General features: G+C 39.2%; 1 protein-coding gene across 2 annotated transcripts; it reads left to right on the top strand.

Moving 5' to 3' along the window:
* Positions 1 to 5400: 5400 nt before the first annotated feature.
* Positions 5401 to 15828, top strand: vamp4 (vesicle-associated membrane protein 4). Of its 2 annotated transcripts, XM_046836947.1 has the most exons (9): positions 5401 to 5571; positions 7580 to 7713; positions 8659 to 8760; positions 11169 to 11215; positions 11304 to 11354; positions 12227 to 12327; positions 14938 to 15017; positions 15229 to 15280; positions 15375 to 15828. In XM_046836947.1, the coding sequence occupies exons 2-9, from the start codon at positions 7711 to 7713 to the stop codon at positions 15398 to 15400; spliced, it is 462 nt and encodes a 153-aa protein (XP_046692903.1). In that variant the 5' UTR covers positions 5401 to 5571; positions 7580 to 7710; the 3' UTR covers positions 15401 to 15828. The 2 variants fall into 2 exon arrangements, with proteins under 2 accessions (XP_046692903.1, XP_046692904.1); XM_046836948.1 differs by lacking the exon at positions 7580 to 7713 and having other exon boundaries at positions 5402 to 5571; positions 15375 to 15827.
* Positions 15829 to 17500: the final 1672 nt, after the last annotated feature.

Below are 17500 nucleotides of genomic sequence, written 5' to 3'. Positions count from 1 at the left end.
AAAGAAACCATTGTCTGCAAACACAGTTGGCCATGTTATCCTCAAATGCAGGTTAAATCATATAAAGAAGAGGGCATGCATGAACATGATCCAGAAATGTTGCCATTCTCTCTGGGCTAAAGCTAATTTAAAATGAATTGAGGCAAAGTGGAAAACTGTTCTGTGTTCAGACGTTTTGAAATTTGCATTGGTATTTGGAACTCAAATCCTCAGTACTTCAAAAAGCATCTCTGATGGTATTGGAGTGCATTAATGCCTGTGGAATGGGCAGCTTGCACATTTTTTTAAGGTTTTACTACACAGTATCTGGAGTTGTAATTGTCTGTAGCAGGACACAATACAATAATGAGTGTATGCAATCAACAGTGAGGCATGGTGGAGGTTTCCTGCAAGTTGGGAGCTGCAGAGAAATACAGGCAGATACTTATGCATCAAGCAATACCACCAGGAAGGCGTTTGATTGACCCCAAATCAAAAACTGAAGCAGGATAATGACCCCAAACATACAGCCAATATCATTAAGAACTATCTTCAGCATAGAGAAGAACTAGGAGATCTGGAAATGAGGGCTTGGCCCCTACAGAGTCGTGATCTCATTATTATTAAGTCTGTCTGGGATTAAATGAAAAGACAGTAGGATTAGAGGCAGGAACTACTTGCTTAAATCCTGCAAAAGCTGTGCGCAAGTATACCTAGAAGAATTGATGTTTTGCAGTTAAATGGTGGTCACACCAAATATTGATTTCATAATAAATGAACCAGTGACAGATATGTAATTTTTAAAGAAACTGAAATTTCTATGATTTATTTAATATAAATAGTCCTTTGGCCGTCCTTTGCACTAAAATCCTATAATGAAAGTATGTTTAGTTTAATACTCTCTTCTCCTGCCTTTGATGAACTCACAGGTCACAAGGAATAAACTGTTTACTGAAAAAGAACAGCTTCACCCTCATTCTCTGTTCTAACTAGAACAATATCCATTTATTCCTCTCATCCATTCACTTGTCTACACACAAACATAGCAAACTTTCAAAGGCATTGTCAACAACAGAAAGCTGTGAGATGACACATAGAACCTGCATGACTATGAATAAACAACGAAAAATAATCAGGCAAGAAACATACCACCAGCAACAAAGTAAAAACGACGCTTGAAAAGCTTGGCTAACTTCAGCTTGATTTCATGGTATGACTAATTTTTTCCATAGTGGTCATCAATGGGGTTTTTTTGCTCAGTATTCCAGCGAAAGAAACAAAATGTTCTCGTTGACTGAATGTGTCAAATATCAGGTTCAATAGACAGGTGACACAATGTCTGAATCGTAATTGAAAAAACGGATAAGAAAAGATTAAATCTAACCAGTCTTTAATAATTTATTCATAGAAAACAGCTGGGCTAAAAATACTGTTCTAGAGATTCTCACTATTACAAGTATATGTGTTTGCTATTAATTGTTTTACAATAGTTTATTAAAATAAAATAGTTAAAAAAAATTCAGGTTATTAGAAGAAGCTATTTTTATTTCTAATTTAATAAGAATAATAACCCTTGGTGGTCCGGCATTTACTATTATAGATTAGTATCTATTTTAATGCTTCCACCATTCAGCATTCGGCATTCCGATCCCATAAGCTCTACTTGTTGATATTATTATATATATATATATATATATATATATATATATATATATATATATATATATATATATATATATATATATATTATATTTTATACCATGTTATATGTTATTTTAGTGTTGCTGCCTCACAGCTCTTTGGTGCATGGTTTGATCCAGAGCTTGTACTGTCCACTATATAGACAAAATTATTAGGACACCTGACTTTTCCACCCACATGTGGTTGTTCTCCATACAGTTACCACAAAGTTGGTACACATTTGTATAGAATACATTTCTCTTCACTTAAACTAGGAGAGCGAAACCTGTTCTAGCATAACAATGCCCATGTGCACAAAGCCAGATCAATGAAGACATGCTTGAAATGGGTTGGAGTGGAAGATCTTGAGTGGCCTGCTATAAAGCTCTGACCTCAACCCTACTGAACACCTTTGGGATGAATTGGAAGGTTGAATTCAACTCAGGCCTCCTCACAATACATCTCATACAAGTACCTGATTTTAATAAGAAGAGTGGAGGTTATGATAACAGCAAATAGGCACTACATGTGGAATAGGATGTTCAAAAAGCACAGCTCTAAATGTAAGTTATCTAATAAACATTTGTACATTAAGCAGTACAGCCTGTTCTATTGTCTTAATCAGCCGCTTTATTTTGATCATCAACAGCTGATTATATATTATACAATTCACAATGACTTACTATAAATAAATAATTGACACATCCATCAACACCGTGTAAGGAGTTTACTGGTAGGAATGAACAGTTCCTCTGCTTCCAGTTGATTTCCAAGGTCACAGAACCTCATCATTCCACTTCGCTAAGTTCTTCACTTCCTCAGGAGAGACACTCAGTCACATCTGCTTAAGAAGTTGTCATGTAATATATGAAAAATATTCCATGCTTACTCAGTAAACCATGCTTCCAAAGAGCTGTTTTTGTATCAAGTATGCTTAACGTTCATGAAAACTGGATTAAATCCATCATTTCACAAGTGAGGACACGTGAAGTATCATCACTCAAACCTGTCTTTGATTGGACAAAACAGAACTGTTGCTTATGCTATTATTTTTTTAGAGCACAGGGTTCTCATATAGGTTTATAAGCTCTTTGATTACATGTTCCAATTTATTTTATGAGTATACAAAAATCACAAACAGGTAACTGCACTATATACATATCTTTTTATTAGTTTATTTGTTTTATTAGACCCATGAGCATTTTAAAATCCTGAGCTCTGAGTTTTCCTGGACCCAATGCGGCCAACAATGTGCTACAGTATGGATTTATATATCATTATACAGTGTGTTGTATAATGCATACATCACTCTTTCTATCCTTTCAGTCAAATTTTGAATTATGACAGTTAATCAATAAGTTTAACAGTAGTAGTTAATAGTAATTGAATAGAATGGGTAATTGTATAAATGAGCTAGCTTTCACAAAAACAGTGACATTTAATTACACAGATTCCATCCGAACAATGTACATTATGGATTAACTATCATGCTCTTTGATCCTGATTTGATTTTGAGTTCTGGTTCTTGGCTTTGAGATTCATATGAATGATTATATGAATTTTTTTTTTCCGTTTTCCAGTTTTTCCAAGCACAATCAAAGAATCAGGTTACTATACCAGGAGTTTTTTTACTCTTTTACCAGTATGACTCAATACCGTACTCCTGAACAGCCATAATACTTTACCGTGTTAATCTATGTAACCGACTTTAGCCTTTTGTGACTTGCAGGTGGTGGTATTAAGCAGGTCTGGCATAAACTCACCAACTCAACTTATATTGTTGATCTTTTCAGTTCAAAAAACGGGACAGTGTGCAAAAAACAGAAACAGATTGCACTAATTTGCAAATCTCATAAATCCATATTGCATTCACAACAAACAGAATTTTTTTTTACCATTTTAGGGGAAAAAATAAGTTTTATATTGTGTTTATTTTTTTTGGTAAACGTGGCCCTGTCCCAACTTTTTTTTAGACCTGTTGCAGCCAACAAATTTTAAATATCCTTTCCCCCCCTTTAAATGGTAATTTAAATATTTGATATGGTTTATATGTTCTATTGTGAATAAAATATGATTTTATGAGATTTGCAAGTCATTGAATTTTGTTTTTATTTACATTTTACACAGCCTCCCAACCTTTTTGGATTAAGGGTTGTTTCTGAGGTACATTCTTCCACTTTGTGCCCAGTGATCTGGACCCAGAGCAACCCTGACCAGGATTAAGCAGCTACTAAAGTTATATTAAATGCACAAATTAACTAAAAAAAAAGAGATAGACTAAGCACCGTTCAAAGCTGAAGATTAGTGGGTTACGATTTCCATCCACATCATTCTTATTATGAATGATGATCTTATTTATGGAACATTCTTCAACTATAATTGTTTCAGGTATTGATAGATATACTGTATGGTTTGTATAAACCTGACTATTACACCCACATGCACCACTTAAACACCTTGTTTGAGATTCAATCTGCCTTTGCTGTTAATTACACTCTACTCTTCTGGGAAAGCTTTTCAGCTACAAGATCATTATTGAGAATGACACCCGAGGTCTTCTACTCGTACATTAAATTTTCATAGAACTTGCTTTATGCACATTGGCATTGTCAGGCACATTTGATCTTCTTCGATCTAGTGGAGGAAAACTAAATTCGGACATTCTAGTGAGGAAAACCAACATATGTCTGATGATCTGGTGTCTACAAACATTTAGCCATGTAGTGTGATCATTTGGTCATGTAGTGTGGCCATGATCTCAATGAAGATTGTTGTAGACCTGGCAGAGAACCTTCACCTGGTCCCTCATCACCAACTTCATAACAAGGAAAGCCTAGCAGTGTCTCTACTTTCTGAGAAAGGTGAGGAAAGATCAACACACGTACAACATTCTACAGAGAGACCTTCGAGAGCATCCTGAGAAGCTGCATCACTGCCTGGTTTGGAAATTGCCCACAAGATCCTGCAGTGGATAGTGAGGACAGTTTAGAAGATAATCAGTCTCTCTCTTTCCTCCATCATGGATGTTTACATCACACGATGCATCTGTAAAGCCACAAGCATTGTGGCTGACAGCACACACAGACACACACCCTGTATTCACACACTCACATCCAGACTGTGCAACAGTTTCTTTCCACAAGCCATCAACATGAAGGGACTGGAAGGACACACTTATCACATGTACAGTGGTGTTTAGTGATAAGTGCTTACATGCAGAACTGTCGATGCAAACAGTGGTCCTGATCCATTATAGTAGTTAATATTACATTCCAAACCCATCCTTATAGTTCTTGAGTTGCTTAGTAACTTTATGGATTTTTAGGCTGTTCATGTAAACCTGCTTTATGCTCGTCACATCTACTTTACAGCACAATTAAATTCTTTCTTCGCATGTCGCAGTGATATTAGAAAGCTGTGGACAGAGCGCATGGTCAGCCATGATACCGCATCCCTGGAGTACTGAGGGTTAAGGGCCTTGTTCAAGGGCACAAGAGTGGCAGTTTGCTGATACTGTGGCTTGAACCCTCATCCTTCCAGTTCATTTATGTTGTCTCATGTAGTACCTTTGTACTGGGGTGTTTCGTTTTATTGTGTACTGCACTGGTTGAAATGACGTTTAGTAGTGATTTGTACAACAATGAATTTAAACCTCCTAATAATACAACTGAGGGTCATTATCAGGGGACAACGTGTCTACAATGTGTAGTAGATGAGAAGTGTGTGTGTGTGTGTGTGTGTGAGTGAGTGAGAGTGTGTGATCACTTCCTGGTCATGTGACAGGGGGAATCACTGCGCTGGATCCCGGCTGAGCTGCACCTTACTGCAGGAGATCACCACCTATTTCACCTGCTTGTTCACCTCTAATCGTGTTGTCTACTGAACATTCAAGGCATAAGGACAGCAAACGAGGTACAATACAGAAATCATGGCTCTGCTTTTGTTTATTTAGACAGGCCTGTGTGTGTCTGTATTAGCTGCCTGATTCCTCTGTTTATTACACCATCTTGCTTTTTATTTGCCATGACATTGTTTCCATGGGCTTGTAACCATTTCAGTAAGACTAGTAAGAATACGTAGTGTCCATGTGGTTCCTCAAAGCCAGGGGAAAACCTATAATATTGTGCTAACCTGCTAAGTAGTACAGTATGCTAGCTGAGTGGTTATTGTCTGTCTGTGTGTGTGTTTGACGTGTAGCTAACGAGCTAGCGGTGTCGTTTAGCTCGACCTGGACTCGACACACATCCAGTCATTAATCTGCGTGTAACCAATATTTCTTCTCGAACCTTCTGCAAACCATCAACGGGGTTATTTCTTTTAAATAATAGCTAAAGAGAATGGCTAACCCCGCTACATTGTTTTAGCTCAGAGATTGCTATTGACTAGCTTGCTAGCTGTATTGATTTGTGTTATATTAACAGGAAGGAGGTTGGGTTTGGGGTGGATTTGTGAAAGCTGAGGGTCTGTAAAAGGGTCTGTCAGCTCTGTAAAAGACCCATGCAACCTTTTGAAGAGTCACTGGATTAGAATATATGTATATTTTTATTGGAAATCCTGCTGACACATATCTCCCCTTTCTATTGTCCCTCAATTGTCCCTCCTGTGTGAAAGAATCACCATCATGTTTTTCCCCCTTCATCTTCTCATCACTGGACATCATCTTCAAAAGAAACCATAAACCATCTACAGTATCACAGCCCCTATAATTCAATTCAGTTTTATTTCTAAAGCACTTTGAACAACATGAACCCAAATCAGCTTTACATAGATAGGGACTAACATATACATTTATATTTTATAAACTATCATTTTATCCCTAATGATCAAGCAAGGTGTGAGAGTCGTAAGGCAAAACTCCCTGAGATGGTATGAGGAAGAAACCTTAAGAGGAACCATACTCAAAAGGGAAACCATCATCTAGCCAACACTAAATGTTTATTCAATAGAAGAGAAGGACAGGATTACTGGTAAGAGAGAGAGAAGGAGAGGAAGCAAAATAAGGATTATTAAGTATCCTTACTGTTTCAGAAAGGTTTAAGGACACTGTACAGTGTTGCGTAGCCGTCTTGATGGGTGCAAAGTAGGCAGCAAAATGAGCATAAAAACGAACTTTCTTGGCGTTACTTATATTTTTTTCTTCTCAGTGAATGCACCAAATAGTGGAACAGGATTCATCTAATATGGTTCCAAATAGAAGCGGAAAAAAAACAAAGTGTAAAACAAGAGAAAACGTACACAAACGATTAGCACTTTACATCACGACAAATGCCGCATTGGCTACTAGTCCAACAAACAGTTAAGCTCTTTATAAATGAGGCTCCTCCCCTCAAATTCAAACGGACCAATGACAATACTGTCACTTTCAATCTCATTAAAACTTGAGAACATCATCCTATAAACATTATCAAGTCGTAATGTCAAGACATTAGTGTCTTCTTCAAGAAGCTCGATTTTAAGCATAACTAAAAGAAGAGGCAGAAGGTAACACTGACATGAGGGATCTCTGGGATAAGAGACGGCCCTCAATACCACCACTAACAAACCTGAGGAAACATGTCAGAGTGAGGAGACGACAGCATCCAAACATCCCAGTTCACCAAAACACTCGATATCCATGATCCCTGAATTAATATTGTCAAAAATAGCAAAAATATGGTGGTGTTTTTCCAAAAGAGAGACCACAGTCCTCATCTTGCTCTCTCAACCATCATCATCATCATGTTCATCATTTTATTCATGATTTCCATGGAACATTTCCTTCCCAACTTCCATGATCAGATTTTATTCTTACATAATTGCGTTTATGGTCGTAGTGTATTTCTTCCTGCGTCTTTCTCTTCTATTCTTGCTGACGCGATCTTCCTAAATTCCTTCTTTTTCTTTTCTCTACATTTCCCTGCTATTGACTTCGCATCTCCAGTTTTTCCCTCTGCTCCTGAGTTTCTGGATCGTTTGGCGCACACGTGGGCCAGAAGGGAGCTCGTTTTCCGTCCGTTCTTTTCTTCGACGCAACAAGCGGAAAGCAGTTTCAAAGAGAGGACAGTGGATTCAATGGTACCAGACCTCCATACTATATTTGTGTTGAACGGGTGGGAGTGCCAGAAGGACATTTTTCTTTTGTTTTTCATCTGCTTGTTTTCACTGAAAAAGATGGGTGAAAAAAATTTACATATCCCCTAGTGGTGTTAAAGAGCATTACAGTCATAGTCTAAGGATCTTGGTACTGGCTGTTCAGACATAGAAACTTCTACAGGTAGGAACGCATCAATCCCACCTTTCCCAAAAATCCCTAAGTATCATCTTGTCCAGTGATCCAGATCCTGGCATCAAGATGATTGATGTCCTGTGTTTGTATGTAGGACCTACAGTGTTTTTTTTTTTTTGTTTTGTTTTTTTTTTATGCCTACTTATAGGCTCAAATATGCAAGTTGAAACTGTATAAGTGATGATTTCTAAATCGTAGTTCTTTCAAGACAAGTCTGTAACAATTAAACTATTGTCTAGAAGTAGGAGAAGAAGAAAAGTGCACACTGCTGTGGGATATATTTAAATTACAGGTACATTTTCCCTGTAATTTAATAACAGGATTACCGCAAAGTAAATTTATGCATGAATCTTTCGCTTCATTCAAGCATGAAATTGTTGTTTATCAGATACTTGTTTTTTTCAGCATTTCATTTTCAGAAAGGTGCAAATTTGTCGTGTAATTGGGGGAAAAAAAACAATTCTTGTCATTTGTCCAAAGCTGTACCTTTATTACTGCCGCCAAGTGTATCTTTTGTAATAATAAATAATTTTCTGTGGCCCCTCAGTTACTCCATTCTGCCTGACTTGTAGCTGTCTAGATCTTTTTTCCAGCTTTTCCTCTTAACATGTGTTATTTCTGCCAGGGGGGTTTTAAAATTGTGCACTAATTTGTGTATATGAAGTGCTTTTTTTTTTAATGGTGAAGGCTGTAGTGTTTGATTGAGGTTTATTTTTCTCTTGTGGTCCCGCAAGAGTGAGCCAGAGAGGGAGGAGCAGACCGACGCCAACATGCCTCCCAAATTCAAGCGGCACCTGAACGACGACGAGGTCACCGGCTCTGTGCGCAGTGAGAGGGTAAGGTGTGTCATGACACAGGGAATCTTGGGAATGCTTAAATCTAAAAGCCTGCTGTCACAGGCTAAATTTTAAATACACATTTTGGGGTGTTGTGCATGTGCATCGTAAATGGAAACGCTGTGGAGATGGAAAGAGAGGGGGGAAAAAAGAATGGCCAAAGATTCATGGACACCTCACATCACAGTCATATGCGCTTTTTGGAAGATCCCATTCCAGATTCAGCCTTCCTTTAATGTTATAATGGGTGCCATTGTTCTAGAAAGGCTTTCCTGTTAATTTAGTATGTCTGTAGTAATGTCTGGTACTGATGTTGAGAAGGTCTGGGGTTCAGTCAGTGTTCCAGTTCGTCAGTGTTCAGTAGGGTTGTCTTCAGGGACATTCTCACGCCTGGTCTCCTTAAGCAGTGAAAGGAACTAGGAAGACTTTTGGGATCAGTTTGGGATCTGCTGTGATGGTCAGGTCTGTTGCCACAACTAACGATTATTTTGTTAATTGATTTATGTGACCTTTTTTTTCTTCTTCCAGTTAATCAAATAAAATATTTATTTTTTTTATTAGATGTTTTGCTTATTATAACTACATAATAGTAGGGTAGTTTAGGGTATATATGAATAAAAGTATACTTAAAAAACGAACAAATTGGGAAAAAATAAAATAAATACAGCATTTGTGTATAATTTGTATAATTTGGCTTATAAATCGATATAAAACATAATACAACATTGTTTCGACCATCTTTGTTGAAAGAAATACACAGACATTTTGTTCAGTTGTGAAGATATAAGCATCTAGAATTAATCATTTAAAAAACTGAATTGAATTTTGTATAGTAATTAAATGATATATGCATAAATTAAATATACAGACATTAAAAGCAAGCATTGACAACAGAAGTTAACCGTTGTAGTAGACAAATGCTATATAAGAAATTAGAATGGAACGGAGAAACGCAGGAGTCCTCAGGAGCCAAATCTGGCGATTAGGGTGGATGCGAAAGTGAGAGTGTTTCCCAGCAAGGAACTCCCACTTGAGGAGAGCTCTGTGACGGTTTGTCTTTGGCACACTGACTTATGAAGGTCTGTGCTGCCTGTGACTGTGCGTGCAGCCGCATGCTGCCATCTGTTGGCATGTTAAAAAAGTACACTTAACAAGACAGTAGTGTCTGTCAGTGGTTTTGGTGGCAGAGTCGGTTATAAACGAATAATAAATCAATATGGACGAATGTTAAATTGGATTAAACCCCTAACGTCACTGCGTGCACGGTTGTCCACTCAGTAAACTAATGGCCACATATTGTTACACCAAATCATCACTGCATTCTCCTGCTTCTTAGTGTGGGAGGACATTAGAAAGAATAATGGCTCATGTCCATTTTCACATTTTTTTCTTTATGTTAGAATGTTACAAAACAATCTCTCTCTCTCTCTCTTTCTCACTTGCTCATTTCTTCCTACTAGCAGATCACCGGTAATGACTCCCAGTCCACGTCTGTGTTCTGATGTTACCCATGTGACCTTTTCTCCGTTCCTGTTTTTTTTTTTCCTTCCTTTTTTTTTTTTTTTTTTTGCACACATTACTTGACTTCTTATTTTTTCATTTCCATTCAGAATTGTATGTCTATGATATGGTATTAAATAAATCCATAAAGAGTGTATTACAAAATGGCAGAATTGTTGTGAAAGATGGCAGAACGATGAGCAATGTAACATAGATGAATTAGACGTATGGAGTCTCAGAACTCGTGAGGTTTACGTAGGAGTAAAGACCACTATCCTCATTCAGCCGTCTTTTAGACAATGTCTGTCTTCAATAGGACATGCGGAAAACCTCGGTCCGACTCGGCCCTCATCACTGTCAGCACCGTATTTAGGTCTGACGGACCCAGCTGCATAGTGTTAGCAGACAATGCCAAGCGCTAATACATCCAAAGAAAAGTCTTCTTGAGTTCTTTCCCTCGTAAATATTCCCTTTCGACCGTCTGACAAGCGAAAAAAAAAACGTCTCGATCGATATTTGTCTAATGTTTCAGGTGGCTGTTACACAATCACTGTTGATTTTACATTTCAAAAGAGAGCGATTCATATTTGTATTATAGTATAAGAGCCAGGCCACTGGTGAAACAGCAGACGCTCCAGTCCTGCATGTGGAGTCTGGGTTCAGTTACAGTTTTTTAATGTGAGGATGTTAAACCTTTCTCGCCCACTCAAACTGCTCAGTCACCTGCAGTGCACATTGAGCCACTGTACAATTACAACGTGTAGCAGAAGCTGAAATTTTTAAAATAAGGCCGATTTGTATTAAAAAAAACATCTTATGCTTACAGAGGCTAATTATGGTCCAGTAGGTACATCAGGAAGTCATTAAACTGTATAAAAGCCATTAACGTGCAACATCTCATTCAACAGAGGAACCTGCTGGAGGAAGACTCTGATGAAGAGGAAGATTTCTTTTTGTGAGTACAGACACATACAGTGTCTTTTAATTGCATGTTTAAATCATTTAAAAGGAAATCCTGGTCTTTTTTTACTTTCTTGTCACAGGAGAGGACCAACTGGACCCAGATTTGGTCCCCAGAATGACAAAATCAGACAGTAAGTTGTTACCAGAGGGGTTTTGGGGTTGTTTTCAGTGCAATTCTTAGTTTTCCTGGAGATTTTTTGTTTAAAGTGGTGAACAAATAATTTTTTACACACACACACACACACACACACACAGAGAGAGAGAGAGAGGTGACATTATTAATTGAATAAAATGTACGTCTTGGTGCACGTGGCCTGAAATCTGGTCCCGGTGATCTTGCATAACGTTCTCATAAATAGATTTCCGAAAGCACACTTTTCCAGTGATGGAGACATATTTTTCCCCCAGACCTACCCAGCCTGCGTTCACGTCGACGGCAAAAGGTTTTATCATTATTTGGAACACCGGGACAGAACAAAATAATTGCCTTTGAAAGCGTGTCATTCCAAACATTTCGATGGAATTAATACAAACACCTTTTTGGTTTAGGAGTTCGGAACGCGGCATCGGCATGCGCTCTGTTTTGAGTTTGGACCGCGCCGTTAAATTCCAATAATCCTCCGGCTTCTGATGTGGTTCAGCCGATGCAGCCAGGCCACAAATTGTTTCGGTAACGCCAGCGCGAGGTTTCCTCAGTTTGCTGCCACCCTTGGCTCGGCCAGTGTTTTGGAGTCTAATAACAACACAGCAAGTAGTACAACTGTGGGTGGTGCGAGGTGGAGACTCCTGAACAACTGGCTTCGATGGAAGCTCATTCCACTAACAATATGTCAGTGACGGCAGGAATTGTTTTGCATTTTTATCGTTCTTTTATGCAGGCCCCAGACTAGCAGAGGTCAAAATAGCTTAGTGCACCACTAAAACCTCACCCATGCACGTGTAGTAACACACTTTGTTGTTGTTTTTTTCTACAATGCTCTTTCTTTCCACTCTTGCGCATTAGCGTGCAGTCTCAAGTGGACGAGGTGATCGACGTGATGCAGGAGAACATCTCGAAGGTGATTGAACGCGGAGAGCGCCTTGAAGACCTGCAGGATAAATCTGGTGAGAAGAGAATGCGATCCATTAAAGGGGGTGGATGGGGTAGATCAATCACTCACCCCCGGTGCTTGGAGCAAAACCCATTTCGGTTCAACAACTTCAAGATGCCACACAGTGGCTTTGAAGTAGATGCCTTTCTGTTTCGAACGTAATTTCGATTTTCCAGACTCGCTAGGCACTGGTTAGTATCGTAGTGATTTGTATCTACTCTTAAATGTGTATCTAGGGAAGAGCTTCTCGATATAGTCCACAGGGGCTCTGTTCCAGCTACCAACATGCTTGGAGCAAACAGCACTAAATAGCAGTATAATTATACTGATCTGGGTCTGGGAAAGGGCAAGCGTTTGTGGATTAGGAAACACCGATCTAGGCTATTTGAGACGGCTATGTGTCACTCGTGGTGCAAACCGAATACATATCCTGCTTTAGTGTCCTTGCTTTGCAGTTCAGAAGAAGTTTATGAGGTACACCAGTGAAAGGAAGTTGTTGTCTCTGAGGAACCCAGAGCCAAACCATTAGGAAAGGATTAAGTATCTCAGGAGATCGTGTTGTAAATCACTCAGAGCAGCACTGCACATTAAGACAGAATCGTGCTGATACGAGCTATCATACACCAAAAGTGTCGTCTTTTTCAAGCGCCAACTGACATTAATCGAAAATGATTGACGGCTCCCTCTGTTTCTGATCTCATAGTAATCTTTTGGCCAGTGCTCTGCTCATTTTTATGGCCTGGGAAGAGTGGAAACAAAAGTGTTTGTTTATTCAGTTTGAACATTGTGTACGGGTTAAAGAGGTTGATGGTCCTGGTATTGCCCTTCATAAATATCTGTGACACTGTTTATTAAAAAAACGGATATTGCTTTGAAATACCGCATGGTTTCCCTAAACCATGAGCTGAACCTCCGAGCAGCTTGGCAAACGACCATATGCTTTTCTCATCAGACGATAAGCAGCAGCGCGCATGCATAAAGTCATGTCGAGCCTATTACCTTGCGGTTCGGACAAGAAGGTCGAGGTTTAGAAAGCTACAGCTAATGCAGACTATAATAGAAAATTATAGCTCACACTGGAATTCATACTTTGGAAAAAATCGGTTTAGGCGTTCACATACACTTCAATCATAAGTCATTTTTACTGCTCATTGAGTGCGTGTTTTTTTTTTGTATCCTGCACCATTATACTGTGCTGCACAAAGCTGGCAAAGTATTATACCTGAAGTGCAAAGTGTAATAATAACATTCACAATATTATTTTATATGAGATGCAAAAAAAGATTCTGCACTTGTGTAAATTGCTCCAGGATTAGGGTCTGCCAAATGCTCTAAACGTGGATGGTATGGGGTTTAGAATATTATTGTTTATAACTCACTCACTTCCACATGGTAGAAGGGTTTGATATATACGGTCATTTCCAAAAACCTACCGCAATCTTAACCGAATACTTACCACAAGGCTAGTTTTTTTTTTCCGATTATATACTAAGATGATATTAGTCATCTATACGCAGATCCTTAAATGGCTTCTTGTTTTTCTTAATCCAGCTTTCATGTTTAAACAAATCAATGTTATAAACATTCTGTTATATTGTACAGTCATTATTGTCTAAATAACTGCCAACAAAAGTGAGTACACCCTAAGTGATAACAGTTCACTTGATGTTCAGCATGTGTGGCGCCCCCCACTGGTGAGAAGTACTAAGAAAATTGTGTCTTGCCTGCAGTCAAGCATGGTGGTGGTAGCATCATGGTCTGAGGCTGCATGAGTGCTGGGGAGCTGCGGGGAAACATGGATTCCAACATGTGACATTCTGAAGCCGAACAGTAGTTTTCCAACATAATAACAAGCCAAACATTTTCCAGCTTCCATGTTTAAACAAATCAAGGTTGCAGTATGTTATAAACATTCTGTTATATTGTACATATTACATCCAGCAAGAGAGCTGCTCTGCCCTCATGGTGCTATGTGGAGTATTTGGCCTTCAGTGAAGGAAAACGCTTGTTCTTACCTTGTTGTATATACTAGTACCTGTTTGCTGTCCCAGCAGGCCTAAAATCAGCAGGCATCTCTTTTAATGAAAGGAGGCTCGGCTTCGTGTCCGTCTTTGGAATTCCCATTTTTTTTCTATTAAAAAGCGAACGGCAAATGAAGTAATGATCGAGAGCCAACATTCTGACTATTACCAAAGCACAAGAGCAGAGCGAATCATGGCTTCGTTTCTTGAAATTTGCTTTCATTATTCGAAAGCTCGTTAATGAAAATCGCCGAAAATTCCAGACGGAGATGAAGCCAAGCTTTCTCCGGCCAGCGCATGCCAACGGGCGTTTCAGTAGGGCTGTTATATAATTTGGGGAATGAAAGCGGGGTTAAGGCAGTGGGTCGAATGCAGTCCACTCTTACTCAGTTCTTTCCACATTGGTCCAGGCTTTGAAATTTTCCTGATGCTCGCTGGCTCGTGCAGGTGTAGTGGGATGGGCAGGGCATCATCATTATTACTGCCTGCCCAGACTTCTGATTTTATAAATAAATAGTGCATAGTTGTGTATTGCGTAACCCTGTCCTGTCATTCAGTGGACACATGTCTAGACCTAAGAGTTTATTTTTTTGGGTTTTCAGAGAGCCTGTCTGACAACGCGTCTGCGTTCAGCAGCCGGGCCAAACAGCTACACAGGAGGATGTGGTGGAAAGACATAAAGGTATGTTAATGCTCAATGGGTCTGAACTGTTTTGGCAGCAAAAAGGAAACCAACACGATATTAGGCAGGTGGTCATAATGTTATGCCTGATCGGTGTAATGGAGCATGTTGGTTATTAATGACAATAGAACAACAGAAGCACATGATAGTGTAATGATTATACTGTAGTTTTTAAATGGAAACTAAATAACTTCCCTCCCTCCCTCCACAGATGAAGATGATCGTGGCGTTGGTGATAGTCATATTGCTGCTTATTATAATTAGTATGTATACACAACTTTCTATTCTATTCACGATTTAACCAAACGATGACATCATTAACTTATCCTCTCGCTCTCATTTTTTTTCTCTGTCTAGTCCCTGTGATAATGCGGTATCACTAGTTTCCTGCACGGAGGTTGGAGGCTTCATCCGCTCTTCCTCCATCCTCCCGCTCCTTCGCCATTCCCTCACACGAGAACGTGGTGCTGCGAGATGTGCTGAAACGGCTTCGCCGACGCTTCGGCAGAATCGACTACGACACCACATATTTGTGGGTTATGTTCTTCGACTGACTCGGCACGCCGTCGATAGCGGCCCACCCTTCTCCCACACCCTACTCATGCAGTAAATGTACATACATCGTTGTGTTTCTAAACCAAGTCGCAGTCTTACGGTTTATATATCCGGTTTTATTATTCTACGATTGTCTGACGAAACAAAGACCTCAACCATTCCTCCCAGGCTTAGCAGCACGCACGCGCACACACACACACACACACACACACACACACACACACACACACACACACACACACACACGAACGTGAATTAATTTATTTATTTGTTATTTTCTCACTTTAAAGGAATGTGTGTATGTATGTATATGTACGTGTGTATATGTGTGTGTGTATATATATATATATATATATATATATATATATATATATATATATATATATACATACACACACACACACACAGTGTCTCACAAAAGCGAGTACTGTATCCCTCTCACATCTTAGTATATGTTCTCAAGAGACTATAGAAATGAAACTCAGATATATTTTAGAGTGGTCAATGTGCAGCTTGTATAGCAGTACAGATTTACTGTCCTCTAAAAATATCTCAACATACAGCCATTATTGTCTAAATAACTGCCAACAAAAGTGAGTACACCCTAAGTGATAACAGTTCACTTGGTGTTCAGCATGTGTGGCGCCCCCCACTGGTGAGAAGTACCAAGAAAAGTGTGCCTTGCCTACAGTCAAGCATGGTGGTGGTAGCATCATGTTCTGGGTCTGCATGAGTGCTACGGGTACTGGAGAGCTGCGGTTCATCGAGGGAAACATGGATTCCAACATGCACCGTGACATTTTATAGAGGACAGTAAATCTGTACTGCTTTACAAGCTGCACATTGACTATAAAATATATCCAAGTTTCATTTCTCTGTTGTCCCTCGTGGACATATAAATCGGTTGCTGAAAAGTGAAGTGATCATGGCTAATTGTGGCACGTCGTAGCGTTGTGGTTTTCACCGAGCACTTCCTATAAAGGTGTAAGTTAATGAGCGAGTTGCTCCGGTTTTAATAATTCGGCACGGATTTTACGAGTTTCTTTACGGTGTAAGTACGGCCATGTAAACCTGAATACTCCTCCAATTACATTTACAGCAATGGAGTATCTGAATTAGAGGAATTTCTAATCTGAAGCTTGTTTTAAAAATACAAATAAAAAATGCTCAGTTGTATGAATGAAGTAAATGTAAATCATGTCTGCCAAATGCCATAAATGTAAACGACTAGCAAAAAAAAAAAAAAACCTGCTTTAAAGTTAAGTAGGTCCAGACGTCAGTGCAAGGCTTTTTATTGTTTTGGTGTTTTTTGGATGAATCGATCTGCTTGTCACCAGCACATAGGAGTCTAAAACCGCAACGAGCGTCGCGCTAACGTTTTGTTGGTTAGTGGAGTAATCTGGTTCGTACGACCTGTACAGTAGGCGAGTCGCTCTTGATGGTTTCATTGGTAACGGTGAGACATCTGTAAAAATTTGAATCAACTTGTATGGCTTTCAGGATGTTCCTATTCTTTTTTGTATTTAATTTATATGTAAATATCCGTTCCTCGAGCAAAGGAATTGCATTAAAAGACTGTGAACTACTTTTGCGTTTTGAAATAAATTGGTTTTAAAGCACGCCTGCATTTCAGAAGCTGAAGTTTCCCCACGTCGATGTCTCTCTCTCGTCTCCTCATCACTCCGCTTTCTTCTTTCTACTGAAAATGTCATTATACAGGATTTTACTACATTTCACTGCACAGTACAGAGTCTCCTGCATCTGCTAAAGCTGTTTCGGTTTTAAAAACATTTGCCCGCTTCTCTCTTTTGCTTCCATCTCCCAATTTATTTCCCGTTCCCTCTGTTCTCATTGCCAGTGTGGTAGTTGGTTTCTGCAGGTCCACAGTAGGCAGCAGGGCCAAGCCATGGCAACGAACACAGACACAA

Source organism: Silurus meridionalis, chromosome 23 (assembly GCF_014805685.1).
Source record: "Silurus meridionalis isolate SWU-2019-XX chromosome 23, ASM1480568v1, whole genome shotgun sequence".
In the NCBI taxonomy this organism is placed as follows: domain Eukaryota; kingdom Metazoa; phylum Chordata; class Actinopteri; order Siluriformes; family Siluridae; genus Silurus; species Silurus meridionalis.
Note: the sequence above shows the minus strand (reverse complement) of the source record. Positions and strands in the feature narration are given on the sequence as shown.